Here is a 17,248-nt window from a genome sequence, read left to right as displayed (position 1 = left end):
AATACCGTTCCTTTTGCTATACAGTGATCATTCCTTTCACACTGTATAGCAAAAGAATAAAGAACTCTCCTTAGGCTTTGTATAAAAGATTCACAAGGTCAGGCCTCTCACCCTCTTTCATCCCCCCCTGTTTTTTCTTTTACAGCCGCTCCTGCCTGAACGCCAAACTCGAGGAGACGTTGCCCTTGAAATGTGACAAACCTTACATCACCCCCTGCATGGTCAGCCTGTCTGCACCGGTGGTGACCTCATCGGACGGACACGGCTCCACCACCACCACCGCATACTCTCAGAGCAACATTGTCCGAGTATCTGCCTTGTAGACGTCACGCTTATTTCGATCGGCTAACTGGTCTCAAGAAGCACCAGATGCTGAGGAGAGGGACCACTGAGCATCAACCTGCCATAATCTAGAGGGATTATAAGATTAGCAGAAATCGGGGGTTTTTGAAGTAGTGATCTCATCTGATGTCAAACTCTGCATGGTATTAAAATGATGTGGACAGCTGCCTTGGGAGTAAAAAGCAAACCAGCAGATCTTGCACCATTAAGCACAGCAGAGCAAAGAAGCGTTGGGATTGCGTGGTTATCGTCGTTGCCTAAAAATACTGAGGAAAAAAAACTTTATTTTTTAATATATATTGTAGTTGTATTTGTTGTCTTCTGATTCAAAGGAGGAAAGGCAAATGTTAAAGAGTCATTCTTGTTGGCCTCTGATGACAAAGCACACATATTCATTAACGTAGGGCCATCTATGTGAATATTACATCATCTACTTACATATTATAAAAGCATCCACTTCACTCACCATGAATATATTGTTTTGAAACCCCTAAATTAACTGCTTTCTAATAGTCCCCTCACTCTTGTAAATTTAGAATACATACATTCACTGGAAAGGATAAGTGTTGTGAATATTCATTGACTGACTCATTAACTGGTTGATATCATCGCTTGATGAGTAGAGTATACTACGCATCCTGACATGTTTGTGAAATGTGCAAGTGAAAATCTAAAATGACAAAATCTGTGTTAGCTTACTTTTTTTTTTTACATTACGATATGGGTCTTTGTGAAAGCCACTGTCATTGAATAACAATCCCTATTAAGAACTATACAGGGTACATGGTAGTTAGGCAACAAGGTAGAAATATAAGTTAATGTTCTCTGCGACACTTGACTAATACTAAACCTGGAACCTTAGTGTGGACCTGGAAAACCCTTTGACAGAATGTTGGATATCAATTCCATTGAGTTGCCCTTAAATTATAAAATTGATTATATTACGCGAGACTTGGTAGATTTCACTGTGTTTAAGGGCCATTTTGTACATTTTTCAGATTGTAAATATCTCAGATAGAACTTTATCAGACGCATTTGAAGTTGGCTCTTCTTATTTCTAGATTTAGGTTTTGCAGTTGTTGGCATTCTATTTCTGTCTGTTTACTGGTTGAATTAAGGATTTGCATGCTGTCATTGCAGAATTCTGTTTTATTAAAAGTATGTCTTCTTGTTGGAGGTTTGTCAGTAAAATTGAGATTGATGGAAGGAAAAACAATGAGACTGGTATGTAATGATGTAAATTCCGCAACACTTTGTTTTTAATGAAATACAAATCTTGTCATATATTGAGTAAATATATTAAGGAAGTAAGGAAGAGTAAGGAAAAGGGACAAATGATCACACATTGTGCATTTGGTGCAGTGGATAGAATAAATACCATAGCTCTACTAAAACGTCCATCAAACGACCCATGTCTTTTTTTTTCTTCTTTTTTTCCTTTCCACCAGGGCGCAATTTGGATGAATTTATTAACGTCTTGGCTGATTTACTCATAGAGCATGACTCATCAGCAGATGGGGATAATAATTATAGGTGATGCCGGAGGACATGTGAGGGCCTGACTGTCCCAGTGGTCGGTCCTGCCTGCAGAGTCCCTGTGGACAGGGGCGGGTCCGACCTCGGTGATTGTTTGACGGAGCGCTCCGGGGACAGCGTCCCTCTGATTGCTTCAGTCGGGCTTCAGCCTCTGCTCTGCAGCGTTAAGTAGCTGCTGCAACGTCTTTACTGCATGAAATCTAAGATAATAATACACCAACATTTAAAAAAGCAAACACACACACACTTTAAATTAGTTTAATTCTTTTTATATTTGAGAAAAAATCAATAAACAAGCGATTTAGACTTATTTTGAATTTGGGGATTTGGTAAAGTGCCATTCAAAAGTAGATAGACGTAAAAACATGATCATGTCTTCTTGAATATGGACACAAACTTGTTTTTAATCCTATAAAACTCTGTCTGGAACTGAGGATTCACTGCAGCATAGATTATAGGGTCACTCAGAGATGTGATACAGGCAACAGAGACTGACAGGAAGTCCAGATTGATCTGAAAGAAATCAACGAAAATAACTTACATAACTTTGTGTACAAAAAATGGCAGAAAAAGTTGCATTCTTACCTGAAATATAGTTACTGTGTTCTTGTTGCCGCGATCAACATAATTCATCAGGATGGTTGTTATCAACGGCAACCAGAATAAGGTGAAGGATAAGATGATGTAGCCCGCTCGCTTCGCCATTTGACTCTCCTTCCTCTTGTGCACTCGTTCTTTACTCGCTTTGGAAGGCATCATGCAAACAGCGCCTTCCACCTGCACACTTTGTTTTGCACCTCCTGTGTCAGAGTTATCATTTAAGACCGGCGGTAACGAAGACGCTTGATCTACTGTGGCAACGGCCTGCGCTGCTCCTCCGCGGCTGTTCTCGGCTTCTTTTAGTTTAATCAGTAAAACAGGAGTGAACTGGTCTTTTTCTAACTGTGCAGACGAGGGAGCATAGGGGCTGACTCCTTTCATTTCGGACGCCGCTCTGACCACTTTCGCGCTCTCTTCGGGCTGACTTTCTGTGTCCAAATTGCTTGACACCACCTGCAGCGTCGTGGTCGATCTCTCAGCAGCGGCGGCAGCAGCAGCAGCACCTCCATTCAGTGGCTTTGCTTCAACCTTCATGCCGAAGGAGTCAAACTGCTCTGTTTTAAAAGCAGTTTCCAGCGCAGCCTTCAAAGCAGGAGGTTGAGATTGTTCTGTTTTCAAGTCAGTTATCTCTGACGCATCATTTCTGCTCAGGGTAAAGTTTTGCCCTGGTTTTCCGGGTCCATTTTCCACCGCTGTGGTTTCTTTGTTCTTCGGCTCATCTTCTGTCTTTGAAACTAAAGAAATGCCTTTGTCAAATATCTTGCGATTGTGTGATCTCACAATGGCAAAGATGCTAGCGTAGAATAAAATGATGACGGCAAAGCAGGCTGCCCAGAGTGGGAACAACATGTAAAGCCCAAAGGTGTCATAGGAAGAGGATGGTTGTCCAAATAAGCCTTTGCATTTGACATACACAGGTGAGTCCTTCATGAATATCAGACAAAAAAACGCCACCAGAGTAGCCAAGATCCACGTGAGAGGAATCTGCGCCATGATCCGTCTCCGCCTTTCGCTGGTCTTAAAGGGCCGGGCGATGGCCTGGTGCCTCTCCGCGCTTATACAGGTGAGCGTCAACAGCTGGATGCAGCAGCTGAAGGAGAACACGGCCACTTGCACATCACACATCAGCTCGTCGGCGTGCCCTCTTCGATGCGCGCTCAGAGCGATGGTGAAGAGAACGGGGCAGTCCACCACACACCTCAGAGCGTCTACGAGCGCCAGGTTCACCACCAGTGCGTTCATCGCAGTCCGAAGGGTTTTTTGGCGGTAAACGGCCAGTATGACGAAAAGGTTGGCCGCGATGCCCACGGCGGCGGTGACGGACAGGATCGAGCCGTTTGCCACCACAAAGAGGACGTCGGCGTAGTCCCCCCAGGCGGTGTCGTTCCCAGGGTGCCGCGCCGGTGCGGGCTGGCCTCTCATCGCCAGGTTCGAAAGGGGCCCCACGTGTTTAGTTCAGTATCTTCATTCTCTCTGCGCAGCCGGGGACACACACACACACGGGACGCCTGATTTGCTTGTTCTGCACCCACCGAGTGAATGATACCAACGGGTGAACGTGTAGGGTCTCTTCCCCCCCCCCGGACGAGTATCCACCCTTTTCATTATCACTCCACGGCATCACCGGTCACCTGGGAGTCCTCAGTGTTCACAATCATTAAATACTGCGCTGTGTGTTCACAGCATGGACGACATGGTGGAAAAAAAAAATGGACGGCTGTTAATTGAGACCGCATTTACGTCACTGCCGATTAAAACTTTATATCGCCAGCGAGGTGCTTTGGGGCGGAAATGCAATAATGATCATGGTTTGGCCTCTGGTACAGTCGATATTCATACACTGTGTGGGTGAGGTGAACAGCTGTCCGTTTCATTTCATTTCATTTCACAAAGGGTTCAAGCTTTGCATTAAGCATGCCAGATGGAGGACTTGGGCCTTCTCGAATGGGCTCAGGAAATAAAGGGAGCCATGCTGCTGGATTATAGCATGACATTGTGTAATCCTGTTTGCAGATAAAGTGTGAAATGCTCTTTGCTTCAAATGGGCAAGTTTGTGGACTATGCCAAAATCTGGGATTAGATCGACACAATGCGTTTTCCCCCCCTGACCATCCTACATATTAGACCTATCGAATGCCGGTGAAAGTCATGTAGATAAAAAGTTATGGGGAAAAAAAAACTAAAAAACAATATACAATGTAAAATTTGAGACAGCTTGATGAAATAGAGAATTAAAAGACAATCAAGCACACTTTATTTAGAAAGAGATTCACGTTTAGAGTATTTATATCAAGTTGTCCAAACAAGTGGGAGGGAACAGGACTAAATGAGACCCGTTTCTTTCTAAAACAATGCTTGATAACATTTTCATTGCACATTCGAGAAAAAAGGAAATGAGGGAATTCAGCCTTCTGTGAAACTTGAAATTTCGCTAAGGTGCCTCTTCAGCTCTATTGGAGTCCACCTGTGGTTAATTCAAATAATTGCACATAATGTCTTTATAATCACTCACAGCTGAGAATGCTGTGAGTGATTATGTGAAAGCGAGCGCATTTCCTTTTAAACGCCTCCCCTTCCTAAAGCTGCAGCAATGTGGGGAGAAGTAACCAAGAAGCCAATGGTTTTACTGGCTGACAGGAAGTCCCATAGGGACAATCGTGACTGCAACACTCCACTTTCTGGCAGAGTGTCCAGATGGACGCCTGCTTGAAGTTTTCAAAATAAAAGCACCCAAGAGAGAATCTAGATGGATTGGAATCCATCCCATCTGGAGAAAATCTGGTACATGACGCATACTTCTCTCACTTATTTAGGGTGAAATTATGATTGTTAGAACCACTGACCTCATGCCAATGTTTATTGTGAAAGCCATGGTTACGTGAATAGAAACAAATCATAGCTACAAAAAACCAACTGGTCAAAGAACATCGTATCGTATCAATGGAATAAAATAAGTCCATATGTTTACTCCGCTTGGATCAAAAGTGTACCGCTCTAATTTATCACTCAGAAGTTGAAACTCGCTCAAAATGGTTTCCTTCGGTTCATTCAATGATTCATGTCAATCTTCCTTTGTGGTAACTCGGTTTTGACTCAGGCGCCACTGAAGAAGCACTTCCTGACTTTTTGACTCCGAGTTCTTGTCATCATGGCAGTTCTTTCTGAACAGTCACAAATAAACACAAATAAGAAATAGACAACCGATAAAAAGGCAGCATCTCCCTGCCTGAGTGGTTTACCATCGCACAAGGTGCCCTGTGCAACAGCCTCACTCAACAAGGGCACCACAATCTTACGTATTTGGTGGGTATTGAAGAATAGATTTAATTAAATGTCGCATATATTTGGACAGCCATACAATTTGATTAATAGCACATTGTTTATTGCTTTTGCAAAGTCGGTGAAACTGATAAATAATTGTAGTGATTAAATCCCCTTTTAACCCACTTGCTTGTGAGGGGAATAATGTTTAAATTAACTTCAGCAATCTTATTGATTTTGTGCTGCAGATTTCTAATAAGTCAACTTAAATATGGAGCCGGCTGTGGTTGACATTGATTTTTTTATATTTATATATTCACATAAGGGTAGAAAGTGTATTATAATAACTAACCGATTCAGGCTATTTGTTTTCACACAAAAGTGCCGCATTACCCAACTCCCCCAAGTAATGCACATAGAAGTGACTTTTAGAATGGAAGAAGTACCTTTTCACAAATAAATATGGGTCAATTACATTTTATTTAGCAAAAAATCTCTCTCTCTCTCTCTCTCTCTCTCTCTCTCTCTCTCTAAATCACAGAAATATTACAATCCCACTCAATGATCTAATTTTACTGGGAAAAAATGGGATGGACAATAACTACCAAAACACACAAATGATATAAAATAGTTAAATTAGTTTCAGATGAATCAACTCACCGCTAACAATGGAGCCAAATCAGCACTATTTGGGTGTACTGGACTGCATTAACGTTATCTATAAGGCTTCCCATTTATTTTTGTCCACCTCTTCAGAGTCGTCTATCCGTCACTGAGCTAATTCTGTTCCCACTGGGCTACAACGAAGACCTCTCTGAGGAGACGCGCACCTCTAAGGTGAGCAGGTCTGATAAAGCAAGGTCACAGAGGCAACACCTTGCTGTGCGAGGTGACGTTCCCGCTTAGGGAACTCAGCCGGCTCCTCCTGCTCAGGGAGCGCATGTTGATGCCGACGGTGTTGGGCGTGCGGCCGATGTAGCTGCCACACGACAGCATCTCCAGAGCGGCATCACGGAACTGTGGGACATTAAAAAACACACACACACACACACACACACACACACACACACACATTCACATGCATTTCAAAATCATTTTGACAAGCAGCCGCCATTCACTTCAGCCGCTCACCTGCTTGTTGGAGAGGAAGTAGATGATGGGGTTGTAGACGGGGCTGGTCTTGGCAAAGTACATGGGCATGGTGGCAAGCAGCGGAGGGATGTAGAGCGTCGGATCCACGACAACCACCACCGACAGCGCCGTGTAGGGCAGCCAGCAAGCGAAGAAAGCCACGATCATGGCGAGGACCATGCTGACGGCGTGGTCATTCTCCTTATGGCTGGAGCGCCCGCCCTGCACCTCCACGCTCCTGTTCAGCTACAAGCACATAATGCACATTTTAGTCTGTAGGTCGTGAATTGCAAGCAGATGAGAAGTTTAAAATCCAGAGTGTAAAAAAAAAAAAAAAAATAGTCCCAGAAGCCATCACAAGCCCACCTTGTTCATGGCAGCGAGGACTTTGGCGTAGCAGTAGATGATGACTGCAAAAGGTAAGATGAAGCAGAGGAGCGTGTAGAGGACTAGGTAGCTGTAGTTGCTCCACGATCTCTCCTCCCAGGCCAGAGAGCAGGAGGTCTGCACTCCCTCGGGTCCGTAGGAGCTCCAGCCAAATAAGGGAGCCACGGCCCAAAACAAGCAGAACATCCAGACCATCAGCAGCCCGTTGACGCTTCTCCTCATGCTCAGCTTGAGGGAATTCCTCGGTTTGCACACCACGTGGTAGCGCTCGTAGGAGAGCAGGGTCAAAGTGCACAGTGACACCAGACCTGGGAAAGAGAAATAAGTTGGCATGGAAGAAAAGGAAGTAGGTTGCAACTAACTTGTTTTGCCAGATCTGATTACAGCAGAAGGGCCATTTTCAAAAGTTATCTTGTATTTGTAAACCCACAGCACATTCTGAGATGAGGTAAAACAATATTCAATCAATCTTCTAGCTATAAGATTGCATTTTACAATGAGAGAGATAAAAAAAGATAGCCCTTAAAGCCCATACAAAACAAACTGCTCTCGCAGTACTCCAACTTACCAAAATAATTGACTGCAAATCCTTGAAAAACGCAGGCCGTGCGGCCGATGAAGAAGGAGCCGTGGTAGTTGGTGATGGTGACGACCAGCGAGCCGCACAGGCCGATCATCAGGTCCGACACGGCGAGGCTGAGGATGAACACGTTCATGGGCTGGAGGAGGGACGGATTCCTCACCAACACGCTTATGACGAGGACGTTGTTGAAAACTGTCAACACCGTGTTGATGAACATGAGGAAGGAGAGTATGCTGTAGCCCACCCGGGGGAAGATGGTGGGCGTGACGGCCAGCATCTCGCCGTGGATGGACGGAGGCGGCGAGCCGGAGCTCAACAGCGTGCCGTTGCTGTCCATGGTGCCCGTAGGGAGTCCAGCTTTGGCGGAAGAAGTGTGAGGCCCGAAGACTAAAGCTGCAGCCACTTAGCTCGGCTCGGGACACGGCATCCCCGATCCTGTCCTTTCTGATCCCTCTATGACCACTCGGCTTTGCTTATTTTTTAACAACTCAGATTGGAAAAAAAAATCCCCAAATGCAATATGGGAAATTGGTCTGTAACACGATTTGGATGGATTAGTTCCAATAAGCCCACTGCAATAACGGTGATTAGAAAGTAGGTTATTAAGGAGTGATGAGTTAGCCCTAAAATTGAATTTTAAAATAATGAAAGTTTCGCCTCTTTGTTGTTCACATAAAATGAAAAAGAGTTTACAAATTGATTACACCTTAAATAGAGGCATACCTGCAAATCGAAGTATCCAAGCAAAACAATTTACTTTAAATTCATGACTCATGATCATGAGTCATCATTAAACCCTGTTCACTTTTAATAAACAGTGAAACAAAATGATTAACTACAGAAACACTAATAAACAATGAGATTTTGGTTGTGGCCACATATATTCAGAGTTCCTAATGTCTAAATATTACATCAAACACATTTTAAAACTCTCTTTCCGGCAAATATGAAAACATTTTTTGCATGTTGTGCAGAATTGTAAAACTTAAAACAAATGCCTTCCCAGATCAATTGGCAACACTCTTTTCCTAAACAAGGCAATAATAATCTCAAATGATCTCAAACATTTTGCATTTCCTAAAAAAAAAATGAAATAATAAAAAAAAGAAAGAAAATGTAATATAGAATACAAAGATCTCTGACCAGAAATGTGAAGCGTGCATCACATCACGATGTGCATTTCACAATGAGATGTACACAATGCAACATACGGTGTTGGACTACTTCAAAAATACACACACTGCATTGATATAACAAAGTAGATTAAGGCAACAGTTCTTCATGTAAAGGTCACATCCGAGTATTACCATTTCGCTGACAGTCTGGTATAATGTTATAGATGTGAAGCATAGAGAAATGCTAAAGGTAATCTTCTTTATACTGTAGCCACAGATGGTGTGACTGCCCCCTGTTGTTTAGACTGTGTACATACACCACCTTTGCACCATTTTCAATATACAGTATCTCTCTCACACACACACACACGCACGCACACACACACTCTCTGTAAGACATAAATATAAGTACAAAGTTTCTAAAATTAAAACATCACAGTGCACTGTCTGTCTAGGTGTAATTTTGCTTAAAAAGCACTAATCCACTGGTCATCTTAAAGACTTAATTCTTTGAGAGGAGCTTCGTAACTAACTAGTTTCAAGCTAAAATAACATCAACAGTCAACGTGATCATTGCCAGCTAGACATCCCTTAAAATGTGGCATGCATTATATATACATATATATATATATATATATATTATCTCTACAAATGAATCCAATCTAAGTCTCCCTCATTTTAATCAGAGTCTACGTTCATCTTGCTGAGTTGTGAGGAGACACTAATGCCAGCGGGGCTGTGTTCAGGCCAGAAGGGGCCCTCGTGCTGCAGGGGGGTACGCCGAGGGAAAAAGGTGTGCTGGAAGTCATAGTTGAGCAGGCAGCTGATGGAGGCCATGTAGATGTCAGCGAAGCGGGAGAGTCGGCGTGAGAAATAGGTGGGGTTGTGGTACGTCCGGAAGAGACTCCCGAACTGAGCGTTGAAAAAGTCCTTCGTCTGTGACCTGCACACATTCAAACCAAAGAGACCAGCACACGTCAGCTCTACGAGACCTCGACAAATCAACTCCTCCCGACTGCTGCGGGGAATCGTCTCAACTACCTCATGCCTTCTCTCTCTTTGATCCACTCCTCCACGACAGCTTGAGATGCCGCGTCCCTGTGCACCTGTTTGGGAGCAGGGCGGCAAAGGTAAGCGCACACATTTGGTGATAGAGGCAAAGAGGCAAGGACACAGGTTTTTTTGCGAAGCCTGCTGACCTGCATCTGTTCGATGAGGCCCGTCAGCGCCTGTAACCACGCCATCATGTGCATGTACTGCTCCGTGTTCATGATCTTGATCTCCTTCCTCAGCTCAGGGATAATGGCGCCCGTCCTCCAGCCGTGTTTCAGAGTCAGATCCTGCAAAACAGTGGACCAGGATTGGCAATAATTCAGGAATTCGCCTGCTTGTACTCACATGGATGATTCCCTGTTCATACAACTATGACATGAGCCTTCTCTCAATTGAAAAAACCCAACTCTGGTTGTAGGTGTGTCTCTACAGCACATTAGGTGAGCAGTACAAGGAAGTGTAAGTCAGATGTAAGAAAGCCGGATGGCTGAAAAACATTTGTGGGCTTCTTGTGTGAATTTGAACGCTCTGATAAAACTGGATTTTAGCTTCATTCCTCCTCCTTACGACCTCAGATGTGCTTCTGCTCGGTGTCTGTGGTCGCTGTAAACCACAAACGCCATGTTCCATTGTCCCAAACAAGTGGAACGTCTTGACAGCCGGCAGCCTGCCAGCAGGCAAGGCATCACGCCAACAACGTAAACTCTGCGTTTCATTGCAATCATTTACAGCTGATCAGACACATTGACATATCCGAGTCGTTGTAGCTCACTGTGACTCAGTGCACTGTCTGTTTTAGTGCAGATGAAGAGCAGGTTTGCTATGGGTACAGGTATTTAAAAAAAAAAAAATAACAAAAAAAGGTAAAGGTAACTAATCTGCAGTGATAATCAGTACTGTGGATTTGATATATCAGGAGAAACCTTTAAACCAAACCGGTAACTGTGTTATAGTGCATGAATAACTACTTTTTAAACCCATATATTGTACCCTCTTTCTCCAGCAGCCATCATGTGCTTCTTCTGACGAAACCTTAAGATTAGCTGTTGCGTATCAAAATGAACCCAGTCTAATTCCACGAGAGACATGCTTATCTTAAACAGAGCGTGGTCAAAGCTATGGAGGACTAAAAGTGCCACAATTAAGTAAATAAATACACAATTAAATAATTACTTAAATGTGTCATTAATTAATTAAAATTAGAAAAAATACATAAATGTGTACTTAAATGTGTCATTAATTAATTAAAATACAGATTCGTTTTATAAAAAATACATATTTCACTATTTACATTTACATTTCATGATCCTGCGTTGCAGTGCTTCATGAATTACTTAAAACTGTCAAACTGACCAATCAAAGTCAGTGGGCGGGGCTAACGCGAATCCAGTCTGATCCATTGCTTTGGTAGAGTACCTGGCCACGGCAGTATTTTGTTCCTGGCCCAAACTCTTTGTGGCATATAGATGGCCACCATAAGCTCATCAGGTCAGTGATATTAGCAGATAAACATCTTTCTAGATGTTTCATTACAATTCATGTGTTTGCAACAGGTGGAGATTTGTTGTCCACGGTGGGGTGGATGGATTCAGTCGTTTAGTAGCTCTGCATCAATCCAGTATCCGGAATTGATTTGTCTTGACTTGATACACAGGGTAACCAATCAGGCGTTAGGTTCCGCCTACCAACTTTTGATGGGTCAGTTTGACAGTTTTAAGTAATTCATGAAGCACTGCAACGCAGGATCATGAAATGTAAATGTAAATAGTGAAATAAGTAGGATATGTATTTTACATAACATGAATCTGTATTTGAATTAATTAATGACACATGTATTAACACATTTATGTATTTAATTCTATTTTTAATTAATTAATCACACATTTAAGCAATTATTTAATGATGTGTTTATTTATTTAATTGTGGCACTTTTAGTCCTCCATACAAAGCAGGGTTTTGATATTTGTTTGGAATACCGTAACTCATTACACAGCGTTTAGGATGGTCGTTTGTAGTAAACGTGGATGCTGCTTACTGCCAAGTCGCTGTAGATGTGATCCCCGAAGTAGAGCACTTTGGACCCTCTCCAGCCGGTGAGTCTCAGGAACTCATAAAGGTTTCCCTACGGTGATCACAACACGTGTTAATCCAAAAGAGAAATCCACCATGTGTATAATGAGGCGCATCCAGGGGACATTTCATTGGGAATTATGAGAACACCTGTTTGTAGATCTTCCCCTTTTCCAACCTGTGAATCCTGTCCCACAGCAACGCACCTTTGTCTGTCACTCGCCGGAAAGGTCTACCAGTGAAAAGCACACAAATACACATTCAACCACACAAACATACACCAATGCACATTATGCAAACAACTAGTGAGCAAGTTAACAGCTGGCCTAGAGGGGGGGGGGGGGCGTAAAGCTAGACACTTACTTTCTCCTGTCATTAAAGAAACCAGGTTTGTCAGCCTGAACGATCACAACATCAAACAGGTCTTGCCAGTCCTTCCCCACAATGTAGTTCATTCCTCGGTCCCTGAGGACAAAGATTCGCAACGTTACCTTGTCTGCAGCATCATGAAGGTAACGTGACAGACACTGAAGTCAGAGCGACGCACCACCAAAGATCTGTTTAACGACTTTAACGTTCTGAAGAAACTTAATTTCACATCATATAGATTATATACGTCATGGTAATGTCAGACAATTTTAGGATTTCCAGGTAATAAACACATGGTTTTGTCTGAATTAAAAACTCCACAGATAAAGTGGAAAAAGTATTTTCTCATTTAAATAAGAACTAAAGCTAAATTATTGTATTTCCTAAATCTGAATATGTGCCGTTATCATGTTGGACAAGGTAACTGTGTAATGAGATCTCTCAAAATGATTGAATTCAAAGACGATAAATTAAAATATTGAATTATTGCCCAGTCCGATTTTATCTGCAACAAAGGAAAAGCACTGGCTCGGGATGATACCATCGTTAATAGATTGTGAAAATGTTTGAGTATGGATCAGAGAGGACGTTCAGGTCAACATATTGCATTGGCAAAAGCGGGGGAACATCAATGTGTGTGTGTGTGTGTGTGTGTGTGTGTGTGTGCACAGCCTCTCCTTTGACTTTGTTCCACGTCTAGTGCTGTGAAGACTGAACGTAATAAACCATTGATTCAAGGACACGGGTTTTGATGTTTTCGGGCACTGGGAAGCCTTCTGAGGGTCGAATATGCAAAGCAAACCATTTTGTGCAATCGAGCCCGACTTCAAAATGAATTAAAAATCCTCGCGGACGTAAAGCACTTTGATGTGCGGTTGCCTAACTACAAAAGTTGAGGCATTAAATAAATATTAGTATAGCGTTAGAAGGCGGTTTGAATGAGTCGTGAGACTTACACAAAGTCAAATGGGCTGTTGGTGATGAGGAACATCTTCTTCCCATGCTCCGACAGCTTCTTCAGCACAGCGTGGCTTTGCTCGCCATAGCAAATGTATTTCCCTGCGAAACGAGAAAAAACAGAGAGTGACGGTGATTCAATCTGCGCACACCAAGCTGTGATTATTACTTGCATGTCGCAGCCTCATTATTTCATGATTAACTGCACCAACTGAGAAGTGGTCAGGTCGTTTCTCAAACAAAGTAACAGGCTGTGAATCAAAGGGCGTTACCGATATCGGCCTCCACGGCGCGGTACATGATGCCCTTGACGTGAACATCTCGAATAGCTTCCTGGGAAGAGGGAAAGGTAAAGCTTCAGAGACACAATGTGGGCATTCAGCTCCAGGAGCAACACTTTGTATGTAAACGGGTGACTTGGAAGCACAAAAAAACAGTGCATCTATGAATACAAATTAAATATAAAGGAAGCAGACCCTGGAGTTTAGTTGCTTTGATGACACACACGGAGAGATTTTGAATCAGTGAACGGGTGAACAGACTCTCCCTTGAGAAAATACACATTTAAGGGCAACTTTAAAAAGGACGTTTATCATATTCAAAGGATATTCGATTCAAGCAAGAACAAGAGTTAGCGACGAATAAGAAGCCAGGCTTGGCAGGAAAAAAAAAAGAAAAAAAAAGATGAAGCTGTGCGTCCTTGAACAGAATAAAGAGCCGCTCGTAGAAACCGAGAGCGCGCGTGAGGGCTTTTAACGACGGCGGTCCGTCAAAAAGCGCCGCGCTGTCACACAGAACGGACGAGAGCAGCGTGACAGCTGCCCTCAAAAGGGAGAAGGCGGCAATGGTTTAACTCCCTCCGCTCTCCTTCTGAAGTAGCAGAGCCACCGGAGAACAGGCGCAGATGGTCCGGAGGCGGGCTCGCCCCCGACTAAAATTAGACCCACGGCTAAAATTAAGACTGGATTGAACGGCCGGAGCATCACAGCCAACATTTACAGATCTGTGGCTTGGATTTTATGTCTTTACACACGTCGGCCCCTGTGAGATAACAATAACAAGGGAGTACAAATATCGTGTGCCGACACCGATCACAAAGACACAAAATAATAACAGGACTGTGTTACCTTCACGTCTTTGTAGAGATGCACCGGCTCATAGTCGATGTTGTGCTTCATGAAGAAGTCGTTGACACAACACAGGAGAGTCATCTCGGGCAGGGAGAATATGTCCATGAACTGTTTCATGGTGTGGCCATGGGAGCTCTGCAGAGCAGTCATTCACGTCATTGAATTCAGTTGTTTTTTGTTGAGCCTACTTTGTTATAAAATGTAATAGAAAAGGACCATCACCTTCCCATAGAAGTCGCTCATGTTCTCCAAAGGCACGTGGCAACCTTCATACATGGCAATGACTTCCTCGTCAGGGACTGGATGAAGACCTCTGTGGAAGAAACGCAAAAAATATGAAATTCTTAGACAATGATGTTTGGATTCACATCAGGCCACAGAGCAGCAGGAAGGACGTGGAGCGATGTCCTAAACTAAAACAATGTGAGAAGCAACAAAAGCGAGCACATACCTGTATACAGTTCCCAACTGGATGTAGTGAAAGGCGTCGATCTTCATCAGCAGCGCCTGTTTCAAATCATTAAATTTTTCCACATTAATGATCAGATAATAACAACTTTGTGCAAAACATAAATGCAGGAGTGTTTTTTTTTAGTTGGAAAAGCAAAGTCCTTCTCACCTTCTGAACATCGTAGTGAAGTCCTCTTACAGCAAAATTTGGAATATATTCATAGTTTCTCAGACCCTCTGGATACTACAGAAGAAGAAAAAAAACGTTAGTGTCTACAAGGGCATTACATCTGCTTTAAAACAGTAGTTTCCCTTTGAGGGATTAATACGGTAAACTTTCCTCTCCATTCTTTAACAAATTTGTTCCTGTTCAAGTTGTTCAAATTAGATCGAAAAAAGAATGTGCACCCACATTGTGGTGTGTGATGAGAATGTCCCGCGCTATGTTGAAGATCAGGGTGTGCAGGTCCCTGGAGTAGAAAGCCAGGGTGTAGTCATAGTCGAAGCCGTAGATCTCCGTGTCTCTGAGGCTCATCTCATTGTTTGCAAAAATGGTGTCCGGGTTGATGGAGTTGGCGCAAATGGCTGGGATCAAATCTAAAAGGAGAGAAAGAAAGAAGACACGGGCGTTGACTTGCTCTTTCCATCCACTTTAGATCTCTATTTAGGGCCGTTATGACAGAAAGGCATAAACAGTCTCGAGGGTGGGGGATACATCTGTCACCTCTCTATTAAATAAAAGTACTCATCGTCTGGAGTTTAGTCGCTTCGTACTATCCGCTAAAACAGATGCAAAAGGTTACCTGCATTCATGCATTAATTATGCAGCATCCATTACGTCACTGTAGGACGTCAGTCTAGTATTGTGCTGTGTTTTTACAGGTGTTTGAGTAGTTTACTCTGCGCTCCTGGAGGTGTGTGACACATGTCAGCATTCCCCACAGCTACAATACATCATTCCCACCACATGGAAGGCTGCTGACGCGATGCTGTGGACCCGGAGGGCACATTAGTCCGCTGCGAAATATCAGCCCATGACTCCTGTTGTAAAGCAACAACAGCGCTGTTCTATTCCTGCGGCTCCGTACCTTCCGTCTGCCTTTTGGTCTCGTTGTAAACAGACCGCAGCCTCGCTGTCGTGTCCTGAGCCCCCGAAGAGCAGCGAAAGACACACGCTGCGTAGCTCGGGGATCCGGCTCGACGTGACAGTAAGCGACCGGCTCCGTGGGCCACCGCGCCGGGGCTCCGTCTCCACGCGCGAGACGCGAAGGGCCGGCGGTGTAAACTCTGTAGCGCGCTAGAAAACGCGCCGGCCTTCTGCAGACAGTCCCGGTGCTTCAGAAGAGACGACAGGGGCAAAGGCAAGGGCGCCATGACTGTTGGGGTGGCAGACCGCGGGTAGGTCGCGCTGCAGGGCTCCCGGGGCGATGCATGCAGTTCGGCAGCTCTCCTGTAAATACCGGAGAGCGTGTCCCTGCTGGATGGCAGCGCGCCTACGTCACGTCCGGGTTTCAGGCAGACGCACACCCCGAGGAACCAGCGAATCAGAAGCCGGTGCGTCTGGAGATCGGTCGCTTCCTGTTGCCCGGGTAGATGTGTTAAATCTGCACAAACTAAGAGAGGTCTGTTGTCCTTTAGGCCCAGGAGTTTGTGTTTGTCGGGCGGTAAAAAAACAAAACTGGAGATTTAAAATACACCACTATAACAGATGTTTGACGTTCCAATAACCACACAACCAAGTACACGTCAGTCAGTCAGGTTTGAATAATAATGCGCATATTTGTATGATGTCACACTATTTACTTAAACATTAGTCATCTATCAATACGTATGCATTGTGAATAAGGGGGAAACACTTTTCAATAGCTGCATTTTCGACTTCTTGACTCAACAGGGACACTATGTGGCAAAAAGTTATTAGTGCAAGGTGTAGTCTTCTTCAGCATTAAGATATCTAAGTACAATGACTGCAGACGATCTGGTCTACACTACACTACACTATATACACAAGCGTAAATATACTTTATGAAATTTAGACAATCGTAGATCATAATACACCTACATAACGCTATATTCAGTGACAATAGATGGAGAAATAAACAGAACTTAAGTCATCCAGCCCCAGTGTCACTTGGCTGTAAGATTGCATAAGAAAATCAAAGTTTAACTAACGTGTTGACGGAGATTTTTTTCCCCTTAGGAGAGGTACATTTTAGGAAGTGATGTGCTGATTATTCATTCTTGGCCAATGGTGTCTAGCCACG

At 43.6% G+C, this 17,248-nt stretch overlaps 4 protein-coding genes across 5 annotated transcripts in view; 1 reads left to right on the top strand and 3 right to left on the bottom strand.

Moving 5' to 3' along the window:
- The window catches only part of LOC119195960 (potassium voltage-gated channel subfamily D member 2-like), a 29,229-nt gene extending 28,446 nt beyond the window's left edge, over positions 1–783 (top strand). For both annotated transcript variants that reach the window (XM_037451315.2, XM_037451313.2), the window contains one exon: positions 146–783. In XM_037451315.2, the coding sequence (XP_037307212.1) occupies positions 146–323 (178 nt within the window). In that variant the 3' untranslated portion in view covers positions 324–783. The remainder of the gene's footprint in view (positions 1–145) is intronic.
- A 1,083-nt stretch (positions 784–1,866) lies between these two features.
- Positions 1,867–3,973, bottom strand: LOC119195520 (uncharacterized). Its single transcript, XM_037450492.2, has 2 exons — positions 2,464–3,973; positions 1,867–2,391 (listed from the first exon to the last, which is right to left on the bottom strand). The coding sequence occupies exons 1-2, from the start codon at positions 3,898–3,900 to the stop codon at positions 2,248–2,250; spliced, it is 1,581 nt and encodes a 526-aa protein (XP_037306389.2). The 5' UTR covers positions 3,901–3,973; the 3' UTR covers positions 1,867–2,247.
- An 809-nt stretch (positions 3,974–4,782) lies between these two features.
- On the bottom strand, positions 4,783–8,330 carry parietopsin. The gene is made up of 4 exons (XM_037450498.2): positions 7,826–8,330; positions 7,237–7,565; positions 6,871–7,116; positions 4,783–6,756 (listed from the first exon to the last, which is right to left on the bottom strand). The coding sequence occupies exons 1-4, from the start codon at positions 8,175–8,177 to the stop codon at positions 6,601–6,603; spliced, it is 1,083 nt and encodes a 360-aa protein (XP_037306395.2). The 5' UTR covers positions 8,178–8,330; the 3' UTR covers positions 4,783–6,600.
- Positions 8,331–8,624: 294 nt separating this feature from the next.
- Positions 8,625–16,527, bottom strand: nt5dc3 (5'-nucleotidase domain containing 3). Its single transcript, XM_037450496.2, has 14 exons — positions 16,073–16,527; positions 15,397–15,581; positions 15,154–15,228; positions 14,986–15,041; positions 14,757–14,847; positions 14,532–14,669; positions 13,677–13,737; positions 13,404–13,506; positions 12,442–12,543; positions 12,229–12,310; positions 12,044–12,130; positions 10,155–10,295; positions 9,997–10,061; positions 8,625–9,898 (listed from the first exon to the last, which is right to left on the bottom strand). Exons 1-14 carry the CDS (start codon positions 16,356–16,358, stop codon positions 9,634–9,636), a joined length of 1,737 nt encoding a protein of 578 aa, XP_037306393.2. The 5' UTR covers positions 16,359–16,527; the 3' UTR covers positions 8,625–9,633.
- Positions 16,528–17,248: the final 721 nt, after the last annotated feature.

The sequence above is a fragment of the Pungitius pungitius genome, chromosome 6 (assembly GCF_949316345.1).
Source record: "Pungitius pungitius chromosome 6, fPunPun2.1, whole genome shotgun sequence".
NCBI classification, from domain to species: Eukaryota; Metazoa; Chordata; class Actinopteri; order Perciformes; family Gasterosteidae; genus Pungitius; species Pungitius pungitius.
The sequence above is the reverse complement of the archived record's forward strand: the minus strand, read 5'-3'. Positions and strand labels throughout refer to the sequence as shown.

Excerpts from the sequence above, each read along its gene's own strand:
- LOC119195520 (XM_037450492.2), bottom strand. The coding sequence starts at position 3,900 with ATGAGAGGCCAGCCCGCACCGGCGCGGCACCCTGGGAACGACACCGCC. Across the intron at positions 2,392-2,463 it reads ACACAGTAACTATATTTCAG|ATCAATCTGGACTTCCTGTC; the intron begins GTAAGAATGCAA and ends GATTTCTTTCAG.
- parietopsin (XM_037450498.2), bottom strand. The coding sequence starts at position 8,177 with ATGGACAGCAACGGCACGCTGTTGAGCTCCGGCTCGCCGCCTCCGTCC. Across the intron at positions 7,566-7,825 it reads ATTTGCAGTCAATTATTTTG|GTCTGGTGTCACTGTGCACT; the intron begins GTAAGTTGGAGT and ends TCTCTTTCCCAG. Across the intron at positions 7,117-7,236 it reads TCCTCGCTGCCATGAACAAG|CTGAACAGGAGCGTGGAGGT; the intron begins GTGGGCTTGTGA and ends ATGTGCTTGTAG.
- nt5dc3 (XM_037450496.2), bottom strand. The coding sequence starts at position 16,358 with ATGGCGCCCTTGCCTTTGCCCCTGTCGTCTCTTCTGAAGCACCGGGAC. Across the intron at positions 10,062-10,154 it reads GCCTCATCGAACAGATGCAG|GTGCACAGGGACGCGGCATC; the intron begins GTCAGCAGGCTT and ends GCTCCCAAACAG. Across the intron at positions 9,899-9,996 it reads AAAGAGAGAGAAGGCATGAG|GTCACAGACGAAGGACTTTT; the intron begins GTAGTTGAGACG and ends GAATGTGTGCAG.